Source organism: Calidris pugnax, unplaced genomic scaffold (genome assembly GCF_001431845.1).
Source record: "Calidris pugnax isolate Ruff unplaced genomic scaffold, ASM143184v1 scaffold133, whole genome shotgun sequence".
Lineage (NCBI taxonomy): Eukaryota > Metazoa > Chordata > Aves > Charadriiformes > Scolopacidae > Calidris > Calidris pugnax.
Window position 1 is genome coordinate 3305069 of NW_015090977.1, and position 18577 is coordinate 3323645.

Genomic DNA, 18577 nt, shown 5'->3' on the forward strand with positions numbered 1-18577 from the left:
AAAATGTTATCTCAGCACTATGAAAAGTCCCTACGTGCAAAGCTTTCACAACACTAGGAGGTCCTTAACACATGCCAAAGATGATGGGCCACCAGGGAACCTCCAAATACTGAGAAGACAGCAAGAGAAAGCACAGGGACATATTTCAGACAATTAGTAAGCGAAAGCCATGTCCACCATCCACCAGAGCAGCTGAACACACACTTCCACACCCCCAACCCAGGTCAACACAGAAAAAGCTCTGCCAACCCAAAACCTGCAGCCACTCCAGTGGCCCCAAAATGGCTTTCCCTGGCCGCTGGCTCCAGAACATCATCCTGCTCCCCGGCACCGGGGCCCCGGGGTTTAATAGAAACCGAATTTACGACGCCTTCCCTTTTGATGTAGTCACGAGGAGCTGAAGTCATCTAATGGCTTTCTGGTTTTCTTTTTTTCTTTCCTTTCTTCTTTTTTTTTTTCCCTCCCCCCTTCCCTTTCAAAGCATGGAGCTAAATTGCAGCCTATTGTTGCATGCAGACATCTGCGCTGCAGCCAGCCCCGGCCCCAGCAAGCCACCGCCAGACTTTCCTTTTGAAGCCCTAATGGAGTTTTCTCCAGCAAACTGTCCTCCTCCTGCACGATCGGGAGCCGAGGAGGTAGGAAAGGCTTTAAATCCACCGTTCCCCTCCCACTGATGGCCAAAATATGCCCACAGCCAGAGTTCAGGTTGGTGCGAGACTGTCCCACCACAGGAGGCTCAGTGGTTCCTCCTACCTACAACCCCATCCAGGTGTGTGGGGATGGATTCACACCAGCAACAAACCCCTCTTGCTGCGTGGCTGGTTGGTCATTGAGTTCCTTGGGCAAGGCATGAGAATGTACATGGAAAAAAACCCGTTGTGCTGTAGGGAAGAGCTCTCCAGGGAAGTGTCCTTAAAATATCACTGTAAGGATATTGCAGTTCCCTCTCCATCGTTTCAGACTCCTCGGGGGAAAGACCCCAGCGCGTGGGGAATGAGTGAGGAGGTAGATGACACCCAAAGGCAAGCAGATATGGACAAGGTGGATGTAAGTGATATATCTTGTCCACACAGAGGAAAACAAAATCCAAATAAAGTGACAATACAGTTTTAAATGGGTCCATTTGACCACCCAATACCCCCATGCAGAAGTTCTTTTGAAAATAAATCAAGGCTGTTTTAATTCAAATTAGAGGAGAAATGGAACAAGTTTAATAAAGGCCATTTTAATGAGGTTGTTCCCAGCAGGGTTCATGGCAACTAAGCTAATCCACTTGATCTTTCCTGAATTTCCCCAGGTACGCAGCCACGGGGCCAAACACCGCTTGTGCCTCCCCCTGCTCAAGGTTAGGGCCAAGCTCTCACTGGCAGCAGAGACACTCCGATGGCTTTTGTAAGGGAAGGATGTGCCCCATGATTAATTCACATTATGAAATGGTCAAGAGAAGACCAGCTGGTCCTGGAAGAGAATTAAAGTCTATTATATGAGAAGAGGCATTTGGCTTCTTACAGGAAAAATGCATTTTTCTTGGCATGGGAAATTCAGATTTGGGCTTGGTGACCTCTCTCTCAGCATGGCACCAGCAGGGAGCTCGCTGCAGAGTCCTTCCCAAGCTCTGCTTACATCCCCTCTCCAGCCATCCATGTAGCAGCAGGAGGTTTGAAAAGACAACAAAAACAAACCAGCCTCTGCTTTCCCACCACGGAAGGGCACTTGGTGGTGGAGCTGGGTCCGTGGGGTGCAGGATTCAGGTCATGGACCTGGGAACAGCCAGCGAGACCCTCACAGACCTGTCAAATTACCATGTACAGCCAGCTCCGTTTCTTGGAGGCTCTCTGCCAGGAGAGGAATGTCTCCACCTTGGACAAATCTCTCATTTCTGTTCTGCAATATTTTCTGCTCTGTCATATTTTACCTTGCCCACTGCATGTTCACAGGAACTCAACAGGGCTTACAGAGGGTCAAAGCCTAGCTCCAGATACCCTTTGGATAAGGATAAAGTTGCTCATACTAGAAACCTTACTCTCTTCCTTCTGCTTTGCTAGGATATAGGCTTTACCATCAACAATTCTCTCTGAAAGAAGGGTAGAGGTAAGAGCAGCTGTCTAAAGCAGCAGAAATAAAAGGCAAAGAAAAATATGGGTTATTTTTTGAGGAGGAGGAGGAGAAGGATGAGTCTTCTATCAAGCAATAAACTGTACTTTGATAAAAGTTTATCAGAAAGTAAAACTTCCCATCCAGCAGCAACCCTTTTGTACAGGAAGGAGCATTTTGGAGATCTCACAAGAATGGAGAGGAGGAACCACTTCTCATCAGCATTCCTTATCAGAAAACTCAACCCATTACTTGGCAAAACCCAAACCCAGGAACCAAACCATCCAGAACAACCTCAAACTCCGCGCCCAGGCCTGCAGTGATCAGGCCAGGCAGGCAGAAACAGGAATGACAGCCCCAGCTGCTGCACAACACGACCCTAAGCTGAAAATACTTTTGTATAAGACTCATTGAAAGTTTGGGCCAATTGCAGGCCCTGGGCTGAGAGCATATAGCTTAAGCAGCACTTTTGGCCTTCACCACCCTACTGCAGAAGCCTGATACACTGGCAGGAGCAATAGCTGAAGGTGTCCCTTAGCAGATGGCAGGTAGTCCTTGCCAGGGCAGACAGCATCAGCTCTGGCAGCAAGCACGGCAAAGTTAACATTTTGTGGAGTCCTGGCGCTGACAGCAGCATAAAACTCAATAAGGGAGAAAGTCAACAACTGGTGCAAAACATAAGTGGCCTCAACCTGGGGACTTCTAGGCAGGAGGTGTCTACAGGGATAACCAGGCTCTCAGCTGAAGGTAACTGCCTGACCCATTGCTCCTTGCCATGTTCATTGCAGCTGACCTTCAGAAGGTCCCATTAACTCCTTGGTCCAAAAGGAGCAACTGGCTTTCATTAAATTAACCAAATACTCAGCTATCAAGCATGGCACATGCTTTAACTTCATGGTTCAAAAACCCCCAAATCCTCTGCTTCCAGGCGGATCTATCAATGGTGCTAACCCTCTCCCCAACTCAACCTCAGCCACAAAGACACAAGATCACCACATCTTGCCATCACATGCTCGTGGCAGAGATAGGAGTGGACATTAACTTCCTTAAGATGATCTGCATGAGACTGAGCACCAGCAAAGTTAATTCTTTTGCTCTCGGTAAAGGATTTGTTCCTGTTCAACTCTTATAAAAAACAGCCAGACCAGTCCAGCTCTGGACTGGCACAACACCACAGAGCCACTGCCAAACCTGGGAACCCCATGGCTGAGGACATCCACACTGGACGTTCCAGTCATCCCGACACAGTACTGAGCATTCACCTAGAAGGACCTCAGACTACCAAGGACACCAGTAATTAAACCCTGCCTTGAACTACCCCACATTAGGAGCTGGCAAAGCTGCAGCAGTAGCAGAACATTGAAAGTGGAAATTTGTAGAAACAAAGAGGAGAAATGGAAACCAATTTTGCAACTCAGATACAGCTATAAGAAGCGCTCATCATCTGCTTTGACGAAAGGCCAAAGTGCGATGCATTAGATTCAGTGTTGACACACTGAAATGAAAAGCAACGTACAACAGGGCTTATCAAGAGAGCCAGAAGTACAAGATGAATGACATCGCGGCAACTCAGGAAGTTATTCAAAAGGATCCTGGAGTAATATTGCACTTGGACTTCAGAGAAGCAATTAAAGAAGGCAATAAAATTCAAGGTGATAGATGGCCCTGAGGGGAGCATGTAAGATAAAGGGAAATTGCAAAAAAAGAATATAAAAATCTTTTGTGAGAGCTACGGTAGGATACCCAGCTTAGCTTCCGCAGCAGAAGATAAGTGAGCAGCAGTCACAAAACAATGTGGAAAATGGCAGGGGATCTGTGTGCTGCTTTGCACCCATTGCTTAATGCCATTGACTCTATCCTCTGCTGAGATGTGCACAGCAAAGCTGTCACTGCGGAGGAGGCTTTTGAGCATCACCACTCCAATGTGCTCCTGACATACACAGTAAGATCCTCAGCCAAATAAATTGCACCCACTTCAGTGCTATAAACAAAGTCACTAATGGGAAGGCCATTTAGATGCCAGCGTTCATTCCTGGAAGGGTCACTGGACCATGCTTTTAATGACAAATGCATCTGTATCCTTCTGATAGACACACAGGGTTATCATAAAACAAAGCAAGCAGCTAAAAGTCCAGAAGAGCCATTCATTACCCTGAAAATATCTCAGCAAACAACCAACACACACGTTAATCACTGTAGCTGGTGTAGAACAGCAAAGACAGAAAAACACCCAAGGTGCTGCACTGGCCAGACTGCAAATGAGAAGAGGGGTCAGAGGTGCCAACCTCTAATGTCTACTGAAATCACAAACAGGGAGGACTGAATTGGGAGTCCTGGGGGACGCAGAGCCCCTGGGCAGCTCCTCCCCAGTGGGGTTCAGCCGTTCCCCATCACTCACTGCCACCAGCCAGGAGCAGTTTGCAGATAAAGCTCCTCTGTGTTTGGCAAACAGCATCATCCATCACCATGTCTCTACTTACCCACGTGGCCCCAGGCTGCAGCAACCACTGCATCTCCAGAAGGGCTCTTCTATTTGCTTTTCAGGGTCTCAGACCCTGCTTGGGGGTGACACACATAGGATGGAGACACATGCTGCAGAGTGATGGGTGCGCAGAGCTTTGCACAGTGTCCACGATACTTCCCATCATCCTGCGTTGAGCAAATGTGGCTCTTCAGCCAGACCCTGCCCTAGATGGTCTCTCTGCAGAAGCTGGAGTTTCTTGGGGGGCATGCCCTTGGAAACCACAGGTTGGAGCTCAGCACCTACTTTTGCTGCTAAACGCAGGAATCACTCGCTGTTCTTTGTACCCCTCTCACCCCGGGGTTAAACCAGAAGGAGATCATTTGGTTATTTATGTCCCAGATGTAGGGCAGCACGTAGAGATTTTCCCAGCCCAACAAGTCTCCTACGGAGCCTGTGTCTCAGCTGCACCGCACCGGATCCCACGGGAAGCAAACCCCAGCCCAGCCCGTTATTGCTGCTGGAGGAGCGCAGGAGTGTCCCCAGGATACCACTGCAAATATTTATGTCATTCCATGGGGGCTCTCAGCCCCTCGTTACAACCCCCGGGAGTCTCGTGACGTGCACCAGAGCCTGGGAAGGGGCGGCAGCGACCCCCTCGCATCGGTCCCCGTTGCTCCCCGCTGCAGGAGGGCACGGAAACGTGGATCCCAGGGCAAGGCCATAACCCTCAGAGCAACACTCAGCTCATTAACCACTGAGGGGCCCTCACAGGCATAACAGAACTGGGAATTTTCTCTTTTTTTTTTTTAAAAAAAGATAAAATCACAGTAACGAAGCAGCAGCCAATAGCAGTGTCTGTGCTCCAGCCAAGCTCTCCCAGCAACAGCTCCGGGATGCAGCGAGGCTTGAGGGAGCAAGGTCCTTCATCAGGCACTCCAAGCGGATGCAAAACTACCAGTGCAGACACAAAAGCCATGCTGGGGATTTCCTGGAAAGCTGGATGGAAAAGAGAAAAGGGAAAGTGACAGAGAAACTGGGAGGATTAGCAAATTACCTAATGATTGCGAAACTCTTTGAAGATGGAAAGGGTGGGATAAAGCTCTTACCCAAATCCCCAAATATCCCAAACTGTGAGATAATCACTCATTGGACTCTGGCCAGAAATCACAGTCCCTGTCTCTACGAAGAGCAATTGCTGAAAATCCTGACAGCAACTTCCCTACCTGCCAGACCATGGCTTTTTGCATTTCTTTATTACTTTTTGCCCAAAAGGGGCAGGGTGGCTGCATCCCTTCTGGAAGGGACAATCGGCTGGTGATCCCCAGGGGAAGGAAGACACACCTTGCATGTGGGGTGAACCAGAGAGGGGTGCTTCTCTCACCTATCAGCACCCCACGGGGTCCTGATCCACCCTAAATCTGCAGTGCTGCTCACCGATAGTCAATAGAAGACTATTTGGCTGGGTGAAAGCATCCCCAAGACCCCAGGACAGCCAAACCCTAGAGGAGTGCTTTGCAGGAGAGAGCATCCCTTGCAGCCCCAGAACAGCTGAGATTGGGTCATAATACCTATTAGAGCTTTTTACACTCAGCTTGACAAACGGTGAGTGGAACTTTTCTATCTGAACCAAATCAGATGGGCAATTCCCCAGCCATCAGCAGTGGTCTATCAATAGAGAGGACATCCTTCCTTATTAAAACCCTCAAACTCTCCCTGTTAAACCCTTCGTTTCTGCAAATCCACACTGCCAGCAGACCGTTTGCTTGCTTAGCGTTCACACACCTGTGAGTTAGGCTGGAAATAGATACTAAAATACCCGTCCAAGTGCCCAAGTCACCCAGCTCTTCCCTCCAGCCGCACGGTGGGAGAGGTCCCCATCACGCACTTTTCAGCGCTCGAGGTAAATAAATAATGGTCCCCCGAGGAGGCAGGGAATCAATACGCTTCCTTCCTTTGTGGTAAATTATGTTCTGATTAAAAGCCAAATGAGCTGAACTCAAACGTCAATTACCATCAGAAAACATCAATAAAGTATGTTGTTACTGTTTAATGAGGTACCTGGTTTCTTCATCCGTCATCTCCCTCGGGGACACTTACTTGGTGTTATGGGAGAGGCTGCAGGTGAAGCGCGTGGCAGGGTGGACAGTCCTGGATGCTCAGCTCGGGATGGGGATTGGAACCTGTCTTTGCACTGGATTTCTGTGCAATGACACACAACTCTTGGCCGCCAGAGCTGTGCCAGAAGGGTCCTTAGAAAAGATTTCAATTTAATCAGGGCAACTACAGCCCCTGCCAGCTCTTGTGAAAGAAGCTCAGCTTCAGTGGTTCACCCTCCTTCATCATAATTTTTCCTAGGAATATTCCCCATCTTGTCAGTCTCTGGGAGCAAGGGACAGGATCAGACAAAGCCTGCTTGACCTAAATTGGTTTTGTGGCATGGATTGCATACCAGTGACTCTTCAATGTGCTACTTGGGTGCCTTTTCCTTCTCTTTTTGGCATTAAAATACTTGTGCTGGCCTTCTCCCTTCTCTTCTGCTTTGGATTCAGCTCTGAAGTTTATCTTGGGTGCTTGGCCTTCTGAGAAAAGATGGGGCCACTGTGGCATGTCTTTTCCTGCCCCTAGTTCTTTTTTTTAATCCTCTGCTCCAGCTCTGACCTGTGTGATGACACCAATCACCGACCACTGGTGTCACCCAAGACGCTCTCAACTGCTTGGCTGCGCGCGCAGCGCTTCGCACATCACTCGCCAGCTCGTGTGGCACCTGACATTTTGAAGGCATTGCAAAATCCATCTCCAAGCTGACAAAATCCACCCTGCGGCATTTAGGAGGGTTTGCAGATGGTTACGCAGCGGTTAGGAAAGGTCATCTTATTATTATGGGAACTGAGCGAGGGGCCCGGCAATTCTGCCAGCCGGCGTTGAGATTTTGGGTTTAAGCAACCCAAAAGAGATAAAAAGATTAAAGTTTGATAAAAGTCACCCTGGCCACAGTGGACTTTTTTTTTTTTTTTTTTAAAAGCCTCAGTCAGTTCATTCAATAACCATTTGAGTTTATACAGCCCCTTTCATCTGAAATTGTGCTGTAGCATTACAGAGACTTTCAAATCACAGATCCTCTATTCATTGACCCCCACATGGTATCAGTTAGGTAGCTGGGAATGTGAGAAAGACTTCTTTGTCTCTCTAAACTGCAGTGAGAGTTGCACATGCTGCCAGGTCTTAGCCCAAACCCATAAAAATCTCAATACTTTTTAATCCAAGGGAATTTTTTATGGCACTGATAACAGGGTGTGCTGGGTGGGCTTCCCCAGGCCTGCCTCTTCTTTGCTGAACAGGCAAGCTGAATTTCCCTCGGAGACACAGCAAGTATAAAAGTGGCCGTAATACGGCCCAAATAGGCTATAATTTTCATAAATCAGACCGGGCTTCCAAGTGAGATACTAGGTAGCCAGAAAGGGGGGTCACCCCATCACATACTGCCTCAGAGGAGGGAAGACAAAGCAGCCCAGGGGTTAAGGGCAGATAAACCCTTCACACACAAAAAAAGAATTACATTGCTTTGCACAAATCGAGGCCAGTTCATCCTACAGCCGTGACGCTGTTGCTGTGGGGGGAACACAGATTTAGCATCTTTTACAAGGTGCTATTGCTTGAAATATAGTTAATCTACCTGATGTTTCAAGGTGTTTTTTTTCTAAAGAACAGGAACACTCTCCCTGGGTTCCTACACCATGAAGTGTGCTTAAATAAAAGGTGGCATCCTGCCACCTCCCCACTGATGCAGGCGAGGTGTATTCTTTTAAAAAGAAAAAGAGATGCCAGAAGAACAGTGCCACTGACCAGACTGTGATTAATTGCTCGACATCCCCATGTGCAAACGGGCTCAGTGCTGGGGAGCAAGTTCATCAGGCAGGGAGGGACGAGGACAGCAGGGGCTTCCTCACATCACACGGGGTTTGGGCAAGGAAGCTGAGGCAGGGCTCATCCCCTATCCCTCTGCAGTCCCATTTCACAGATGAAACCACAAATTTGCCAGTAGCGGTGTCATCACAGCCCATCTAGACCTCACAGTTATTCCCTTTTAGCCTTAATATTAAAAAAAAAAACCTGCAAAGTGCAATTTTCCCCTGTTTCCAAGGCACTCAGCTCAGCTGTAGCTCACACACAGGGGCTTTAGAGAACATCTCTCTTTTTGCAAAGAAAAGACGAGCAGAGGGTGTGACACATGAAGTTAGGAAAGAACCAAGAGTTGTTGTTAGTGGGGTCTGAGCTTCGCAGCCTGTTTCATACTGCAGGATATTTTAATGTATTGCAGATGTCTTAAACACCCGTGAAGAGGGATCTTCACACTTGGAACAAGACCAGAAAAAAAAAAGGGAAAAAAAAAAGCGCCATTAATACCATATACAATTGACTTAGTGAATCTCCATCAACCCCTTTGCTTTTATACCAGGTATTTAGGGGTTTATAGGGTTTTCATTCATAAATCAGCTTCCTTTTATGATGTTTCTTACAGCAAAGAACAAATACTACTTAGTGTTCTCATGTCACTTTGCATCTGGAATCGTGCGAGCTTTGTAAGAAGACGTGTAAGATTCATTTTCCTTGCACATCTAATAGCAAAAGGGAAAGGTAAGAAACTCATTGAGGCTGAGAAGCTCAACCCAACAGACTGTGCCTGAGTGTCCCTCTATGTGTCATCACCTCATACCTGTAACTTCAACTCATACTGCTATAAAAATTAAGTGTGACATCAGAAACTTGGAATGATAATTTGAATTCAAGATCAAATAATAGCACACATGTTGAAGGAGCTGGATTATGTGCTTCATTTGGGGATAAAGGCACTGAGCTGGCAGTCATGATACCCTGATTATATTCACCCTGTATAAACTGAGTTTATTAATACTGTTTCAGCACACAGGATAGTAAATAAGAGCAAAAATGTTCATTTTAGCTTCACCACAGCTCCATCAGAAATAACACATTTTTAAAAAGCAGAGCATAAAAAAGCCAACATCACCTGTAAGTTAAATCCATATAACATGGGGCTGAAGAAGGTTAGAAATAGATTATTTCATCCAGCTGAAAATAACCACTTTTTCTTTCTATACTTTCTTGTTTTCATGGGTGACAATTCATGTAATCAAACCCATACTGCAAACCTGATCAATTTAGAGCTCATGCAGGAAAAGACATCTGAGCCAGGGATGCAGCTAAGCACATATTTCTCAAATGACACAGAAGTGAACAAGAAAATAGATCTTCCATCTATTCAGAGCTACATGGGCAAAATCCATTTTGCTTCCAGTCCCAGCACGTCACCCCTCCAGCTACACCAATCTATTACAAGAGTTTTTAAATGCCCTCCCTAACACATTGCTGTCACCCTGTATGTTGAAACATGATGAATTTTGGTGGGGAAGCTGAGGACCACATTATCTGCTGTACACAGCTTCCACACCAAGATGTTGGCCCACACCAGCACCCTACATGCAGCCAAGGTTGCATCTTTCACCTGCCTTCTTCATGGAGCTGCAGCCCAAGATGTGCAGGCGCCAAGAGAAGAAAGGACAGGCCAAGCTGAACCTTAGGATGAGGTTTTGCTGAGCTGCTCTGCCAGCCCTTCCCCAGCCGTTGACCAGCAGAAAAGCCTTCCCTCCACAGAAAGCAGCAGGATGGGGATGAGCAAGCCAAAATCTCACTTTGGATCTACTCTGGGCAGCCTTCAGGGGCTGGCTGAGCTTCCACACCTCCAGCTGTTCCACAGTACCTGGGCACATCCCCAGGACCATACAAGCTGGTGCAATCAAACAGCCCAAGGTCACAAGGCAAAAAAGCAGCCTTTGCCCAAGGCTTCACTTTCTCCTCTCCTCTGGCCCCACTCAGCTCTTACCCCACGTTCAACAAGTCCTCAAACCCGAGGAAAGCCTGACTCACTCCCTATCACGGTCATCAGTCATCCACACATGTGGCTTTGGTCTCTGGAAAAAGAAACCGATTTAATTTTCCAATAGTTTATGGCCAGATATTCCTGCTGGCAAAAAGAGCTGTGAATTTTTTACGGGGGCCCTTTGCTCCTTACGCATTTGTGTTCTCAGCTCCTTTGCCTGGAACAACTCCTCCTGGAAACCTGAGCGGCTGCAGGAAAGATACGGGGCATCGGGGCAGCTCCGTCCCACGCCACGTGGCTTTGCCAAAGCATTTTGTCCCCTTTCCCCATTCATGGGGACAGACAGACATCGTGCTGGGGGCCAAGAGCACCAGCAGCACTGATGCCTCCTTACTCTGGCAAGGGATGGCCGTGGGCTGTGCTTGGGGCCGAGCCGCTTTCCAAGGAACCCGTCTGGCACCTTTCCATGGGGCTGGAGAGAGGCAGGAAGATAAAAGACTGCCCCAAGGTCATGGCCATGGGGAAGAAAACACTTGTTCAAATGTCTTTGATCTTGTGCAAACACCCCCTCGAACTGACGCTGGAAAACTTGCTGCACAACGTGAGAGTTTCCAGAAGAGCAAAACCACCCCTTCTAGGGCATAATAAACCCCCAGAGGTTTAAAATAGCTGCACAAGGCGATAAATAGAGAGAGCACATCTCAGGCATCGCTCAACACAACGTTCGTGTGCAACGGCAGCATTTATTGGATCTGAAACCTTCTGGACAGACAGCAATCTCTCGCTCGGCTCCATCAGCATTTCTGGAGGCACCGCATGGTCATGGGTGCAGGGACATCCCAGCCCCTTGAGGAAGGGGTGCTGAAGACACCCAGTTTCAATTGACTCATGTAAGCAGGGATGGGACCGACTCCAAACCCTGACTTTCAAGTGATATGGAAAAGAGTTTCCACTTGGCTCCTTTAGCAAAAGTTATCTGAACGCAAGTGCCACGGGGAAGGCTGAGGATCTCAGGAGGGCCCAGAGAGACACCATCCAGCCTTTACATGCCATACCCTGATATCCATACGAAAGCTCACCCAAACAATTTCCATGCTCAGGCTCATTCAAAGCTCTCCAGGCTCCTCCAGCACAAGTTAAGCTTCTCACTTTGCTGCTGGTTTGAATTTACTCGCTGGAATAAGCATCCACTGAACTGTGCTGAGCCACAACCACGTTGGAGAGCCCAGGCCAACTTTTTTCTGGCCACACAGACCAGGACATGTTTACCCAGAGCTCAGAAAAACGATTTAACTTTTATTTTAGCTCAGAGGAGAGACCAAGGGGTCACCTTCATGCTAAGGGTGGCATAAATGGAGGCTGAGTGGAAAGAGCAGTGTACAGAAAGCAGGGAAATGCTCTCTCCAGGAAGGAGGAGGAAAGCAAGACCCCAGAACTCCAAGCAGACACATATTTAATAGAGCAGGTTAATAGGGACCGGAGTCCAGGCCAGCCCCATTCTTCAGCCCCATCTGTCCCACCTTATGGATGTGGACAAGTCCACAGCTGCCTCAACCTACATATCCACGTATATTCGTGCCACAGGATGCAACGGCATAGTTTTGGCAGGCAGAGCAAAAGCCCAAACTTCTGCAGCACTCCTGGCCCCAAGCTTTCTCCTGCTCTCGTACGCTGCTGCCAAGTCTCTGTCAAAGAAACTGCAGGGAGGGAAAGAGGTCTGGGGGAAAGGAGGACTGGATGCTGGAAAATAACCCAGGTGACTAAGGCATGCTGGGGTTTGGGGACATAAAGAAAATCACTGTATTGGAAAATCACAACCAAACACCAGGATGAAATTACTTTTCACCCAACACCCTGGGCTGCTGCAAAAAAGAGGGTTTAAAGCACAGCTGGTAGCACCTAATGCCCAAGCAAGGCTAAGTCATGGACTAGGTGCTGCAGCACAGCCCTGCTGTTGTTGGACTTGTCACCTGCACGGTCCCTGCTTTCCTCTGCAAAGCAACGCCCATATCAACCTCCCAGGGATGCTCCAGGGCTTGGCAACTGTCTGTGAGCCCCTGAGAATCCCAGGAGAATATGGTGATATTTTCTTTGCTGTATCAACACAGCTGTCACCGCTCCCATGCGACAACTTGCCACCTGCCAGCATTTGCCACAGCAGCCTCATAGGGGACCGCTGGCCCGGAGATGCCATCCCTTGCTCCAGCACCAAAGCAACTGCACGGCGTGGTGCAAGCCCTGAGCTGTGCAAAGGAGGGGGAGAGGACCAAGTGCATCCAATGAGCAGCATCTCATGCAGAAGAGGAGCCTCAGTGCTGCATGGGCTGGATTTATTCAGGTTTGCCATTCATAGAATCATAGAATTGCCCAGGCCAGAAGGGACCTCCAAAGGCCATCTAGTCCGACCTCTCTGCAGTCAGCAGGGACACCCCCAACTAGACCAGGTTGCCCAGGGCCTCGTCGAGCCTCTCCTTGAATATCTCCAGGGATGGGGCCTCAACCAGCTCCCTGGGCAACCTGTTCCAGTGCTCCACCACCCTCACAGTGAAGAACCCTCTCCTAATCTCCAGTCTAAATCTGTTCCCCTCCAGCTTGAAGCCATTGCCCCTCGTCCTGTCACTGCAGGCCTTTCTAAACAGGTTCTCCCCAGCCTTCCTGTAGGCTCCCTTCAGGTACTGGAAGGCCGCTATTAGGTCTCCCTGGAGCCTCCTCTTCTCCAGGCTGAACAACCCCAGCTCCCTAAGCCTGAAGCCCATGGTCCAGTATGAGGAGTTTGCCTTTCTATGCTTACACTGGCACTAACTTCTTCACAGCGTTTAATGCCAAAAGAAACATGCAGGGAGACATGTAAAAGCAGGTATTCGGCAGCGGAGCAGTTTGCTGTTGCATCAGCGGCCTCGGGTTATTTTTACGAGGAGCGCAGAGCGCACACTTGGCCGCGGCTCCTTCGTCTCCCAGGGCAAAACGTGGAGGAGAAACCAGCTTAGTCACGACGCTTTGGAATAGGGTAACCTCAGCGGGGGAACGGGGCCTCTCTGCCTGGAAACAGGCCCGTCAAAATAGGTTTCTTCAGTTTCCCATCTCATTGCCCCATGGGGGAGGAGAGAGGAAAAGATCTTTTTCTCCATAAGAAAAGGGAAAGGATATATTAGTGTCCTTGCACGGGTTTGCTGCATAGCACAGGGACGTGTCTGCATCTTGAGCTTGCACCACAGGACATGGGACATCCATCCTCCGTCTGGAGATGGAGATTTGGGTCCCTGACGTTCCCAAGCCATGTCTGCACACTGCTGCACTTGCTCCACCCTTCCCAACATGGTTTATTGAGTGTAGAGAGTTTTATGAAGCACTTCCAGAGCCAGTTTCACACCATAGTCCAGGCAGACACACCCCAAGCATCACCACAGCTTTTCCTCAGCAAAATTACAGGAATCTTTAAATATTTCAAAAAAGCAATTGCACTCATTTTTAAATAGTGGTGGAGGTTATTGTTAAGTAAAACATCCATGACAAACAGCTGAATGACTCTATCCCTTCATACACTCTTACAGGAAATTAAAGACCCATTTTTAGCAGTAAGTACAGCGATGCCTGCAGGTCCCAGCTCGGACCCAGCCTGATTGCACTGTGCACACCACACCTACAGACAGTCCCTTCCCAAGAAGAGCTTAAAAATGCCATGTGCAAATCAAAAAGAGGCACGAGATGGGTAAATGCCTTACAGTTCAGCAGCAGAGATGAGAACAGATGAGCTAGCTCCGAGTTCGCTGTCTCCAGGAGGGAAAAAACAAACAAACCACCCCCTTTCCCCATCAAAATCCAACGATACAGAGTGCAACAAGTGTGCTTTTGGCAGAAGTTCAGTGGCCTGATGAGTTCACGGAAAGCTGCTGAGGAATACAAACATTCCCTCCAGGAACACCCAAAAAATATCCAGGGTTCACGGTGTGATCCCCAATGGGGGCTGGGTCTGGCTCAGATGTCCCCCAAGATCTGGCTGGGACATTGGTAGTGCTGACCTCCAGGAGGACTGCAGGAAGGGCTGCACCCCTCCATGTCACAGGGGATGGACCCACAGACCTCAGACACACACCCTGCCTGGGGCATTTGCACCTCTCCTCCCCACTCCAGGTTACGTCAGCGTATGAAGTCTTACATGCAGTAATGAACCTGGATGATTGATGCCGTGGAGCTGCTCCAGGCAGCTCTTTCCCAAAGACAAAAAGGCATGGGAAGAGTTTGGAGGACAAGAGAGGAGAGTTCTGGGAACAATGTGGCCTTAGAAGTGGTTCCTGGTGGCCCTCAAACAGAGCTCCATCACATCTGCAAGCATGATCAGAGCCAAACACAGGTTAAGGGGGTGGAAGGACTTCCTTTTTTGCTCAAAGTGAACTTTTTGGTAGCTTATTGGTTCCAGACAGCAAGTTCAGGGAAGCCACGTAGCTCCCACACTCCCAAGGAAGCTGTTACAATGAAGACATCCCACCAGGAATGTCTTCATTGCTCTGCAAACCCTCCTTTGGGCTTACCACAAAAAAGTCATTCAGTCTTTTCCTACAGTTCGCGTAATTTGTTTTAAATGTAACTTTAGTTCCTGACAAGCAATGTGCAGGGGAGAAGAAAAACCCAGTCATGACAGATGAGCCTTCAGCTCTCCACCACAATTTGACCTGTACCAGACAAGAAGACGAAACATGGAGAGAAATGTCTCTTTAGGAGGAAGCCCATTAATGGCAGTTTCAAGAAGAGCCGAGAGACCATCACCAACTACAGCTCCCGCTCGCCCTACGGTCTGCCTGGCAAATTGCAGAAGAAACACACCTTTCAGAGGAAATGGTTATCTTAGATGTTTGCAACCAATTCATCTTTGGTGCACGGCATGTCACCATGACTGTAGTGCCAGGACACATCACACCAATTTAGTGGAGCTGTGCCATCCTCCCAAAAATTACAGGTAGGGAACTGCAGCACAGGATGACTAAGATTAAAAATCCCCAGAGGTCTGATGCCACCTACACCTTCTGTGATCAATCTCTGGTAGCTTTTGGTCCTATCTCTTTTCCTCATCATCCAGCATGTTTTCAGAGATCAGACATTTCATACCTTTCTAAGCCTACACTGCTCTGCAAATCAGACACAGACAATATTGCTTATTTAAAAGAAAGCCTGGGGAAAGAAATCTTAATTATCCAAACAGCAAGTAGCCGCCACACAAAGTCACATTTACCATGGAAGAGAAGGGATGGAGCCAGTCTGGGATTTTCAAAAGCCCTTATGCTGCTATAGCTGCCAGTGAGCAAATGGGGCCGAGCGTCTTAGAAGCCCACATCGGCCTGGGGCTGCACCCACAGAGAAACCTGCTCTTGTTTGTGCTTTTTTGGGAACCTGGCCTTAAATGCCAAGGACTCTCTTGTCATTTGGAGTCATGATAAATATCGCCCAAGGGCAAGGAACTGCCTCTTATCCTCGCAAGGCAGAAAGTGTTCCTAATGGGGTAAGGTCTTTAACACAGAATCACAAAGTGGCAAAAAGCAGAAATCATTCGCAAAACAAAGTGCTAATACCCAAAATGCTAACATTAGGTGAATGTCATTGACACAGTGCAACCAAACCACAATCTCTGAGCAGGTCCTCTTGGTCCAAAGACACACAAGCACAGAAATAACTGAGAGGCTTTCTCCCTGGCACTCCAGGAGAAGTTCCATACTCCCAGCAGAGCAGTTTCTCAAGCCCGCAGAGTTCTGGAGGTGCGATGTGACTATGGTACCTACCGGTTTGGGGCAGTGGATGTATCTAGCAAGGCTGATGATCAAGTCATGAGTGATTGGATCCACCAGATTTCGAAAGCTGGCGTATCGATACAGGACGTCATCCAGAGAGGTCGACTCCATTCCTAAATCCTGCAAAAAACAGGGTAAATGAGCAATATTAGATGTGCTACAAAAGCCAGCGCTAGCATGGAGCTTAAAATTAGCCCAACATGGGTGGTCCCTATGAAGAAGCCAAGAAGAAAGTGATTCCCACCACCACCAGGAAAGGACACATGAGCACATCACCCTGGGGAAAGCTGCACCCCTGTGCTTTACACGCTCTGCAAAGAGGCACTAGAGCTGCAGGATGAACATCCCAATGCCTCTCATGAGCCATAAATCCACCCAGTGAACAGGATGCTTGCAACAAGGTAAAATCAAAGATGACTCCAGAGAACATGACAGCTTGATCAGCATGAAACAGGAATTGGGGAATAAATATAGCATAGAGGTGCTCTGGGTCTACTGTGCATAGGGAGGAAGGAATGAGCCTAAAACTGCAGCAAGGGAAAAAGGGGGATAAATTGGGGGTGTGTGAAGTACTAGATGAGATTGCCTGGGGAAGGGGTGGAGGCTCTGCTGTTGGAAACTGGACAAGGACGTGTCACGAACAGTTCAGATGGAGCTGATCCTGCCCTAGGGATGGATCAGGCCTCTTGAGGTCCTCTCCAAGACTATTTTCTCTGATTTTCAATGCTTAGACATAATAATTTGAGGAATTTTGGCAGAGAAATCATCATTTTATGAAATATGTTAGTGCACAGGGACAAGGAGGAGTAGGGTTATATATAGTGTATGCCTTTTACTTCAAATATTTTATCTCCACTATGTTTTGTTCCTCAGCAGCAGTTGATTAGGGCACAGGACAGCACTCCTCTCAGATGAACACACATTGCAGCGAGGTCCATCAGCCACCCTACAGGATGGCCAGAGCCAGTCCATCAGGGCGATGTGCCTCCCAGGTCCTGTCCAACACCAGAGGTCCAGGAGAGCTGGCTTATTTTCCAGCCCTGCCTTACTGGGTGAGCTTGAGCAAGTCATTTCCCTTCTGCCTTTTATTTTTGACAGGAATAAGACATTTTGTATTTTTCTTCAAAGGTCTGCTTTCACTTTTAAAGAGTAAAGCCCAAAAGCAGCCTCCTCTACTTGGTATGGATTGAATTTAGGAAAATTAAGACCTATGGGTCCTACTGCATTTCAGGAAACTCATCTCTCCTTTGGGTGTCGCATCCACCTTCCCACAGCAGAGACACCACCACACCTACCCCAAGGCATTTACTTTCCAGATGACCTCTACAAGACTCAGTGGGCAGGGACGTACCCAGGCTGAGACCTGCCTGCAACCCTGCCATGCATTTTGGCAAGATAGAGCCCCTACGCTATCAAACCAACATGGAAATGGTTGTTTAACAGCCACCACTGAATACTGGAGATGTTACTTGGTAAGGAAGAACTGACCACCAGCATCATTCCAGTGCAAACGCTTGTGTAGGAAGCCACAATCCCTGGTCCTTAACGCCCTCACTGGCAATGGGAGGTGGGTTCGTAAGCTGGTGAGCTGGTTCAGCTTCCTCAACCAAAACACAGCACAAATGGAGAATCACTTATCCTCTTATCCAACTATCCACAAAAAATCAGGCAATGGTGAAATCCTCGTATTTGTATCTCCACTAGCATTGAGGGAAAACTACTTCTGACTCCCAAGAACAGCCATTCTGGAGACAGAGCTCCACAACTACATCAAATGCCAAGTCCTCCTCCCACATAGCTGGTGGCATCTGGCATGAAGAGTTTTGTGGTGTTTGAATACACACGTCTCTGGGGGTGAAAAGGTCTGCTGCCCAGCAATGGCAGCGCTCCCAGGGATTAATCGTGATGCCATCAAACCAAACCAGTCCAGTTCTACAATGAAGTTGAGGCTGAAAAAAAGCTGAGAGGCAAAAATGAGATGGAAGTTGCAGGTAGAGAAGGAATGAGCTATGCAAGAAACATGCATAAAGGAGAAAGCATATGGTGGCTTTGGTTCTCCTCTTAGGGAAAAACAACCAGCTACAGGGATGAAATACAGGAGGGACCCCAAGGGCAGGGGGTGCTGTTGTGTGGAGCTGGGAAAAGTAAAACAAATAAGTTCTTTATAAGGTGGCAGTAATAGGAAGGTTCCATGCAGGAGTCTCAGTCTGGCTAAGTGACTCAAAAAAAAAAAAAAAAAAAAAAAAAAAAAAAAAATTAAAAATTTCAGTTTTCCAAAGCCAAATGTTACCTGTTGTGTTTCAAAAGACATTTTTCTTTAAAAACTCTTATTTTTGCTGTCCT

General features: G+C 48.0%; 1 protein-coding gene across 2 annotated transcripts in view; it reads right to left on the minus strand.

Annotated features, from left to right (window-relative positions):
* LRRC75A (leucine rich repeat containing 75A) overlaps positions 1-18577 on the minus strand; it is a 90319-nt gene that overhangs the window by 39044 nt on the left and 32698 nt on the right. For both annotated transcript variants that reach the window (XM_014953410.1, XM_014953409.1), the window contains one exon: positions 16226-16359. In XM_014953410.1, the coding sequence (XP_014808896.1) occupies positions 16226-16359 (134 nt within the window). The remainder of the gene's footprint in view (positions 1-16225; positions 16360-18577) is intronic.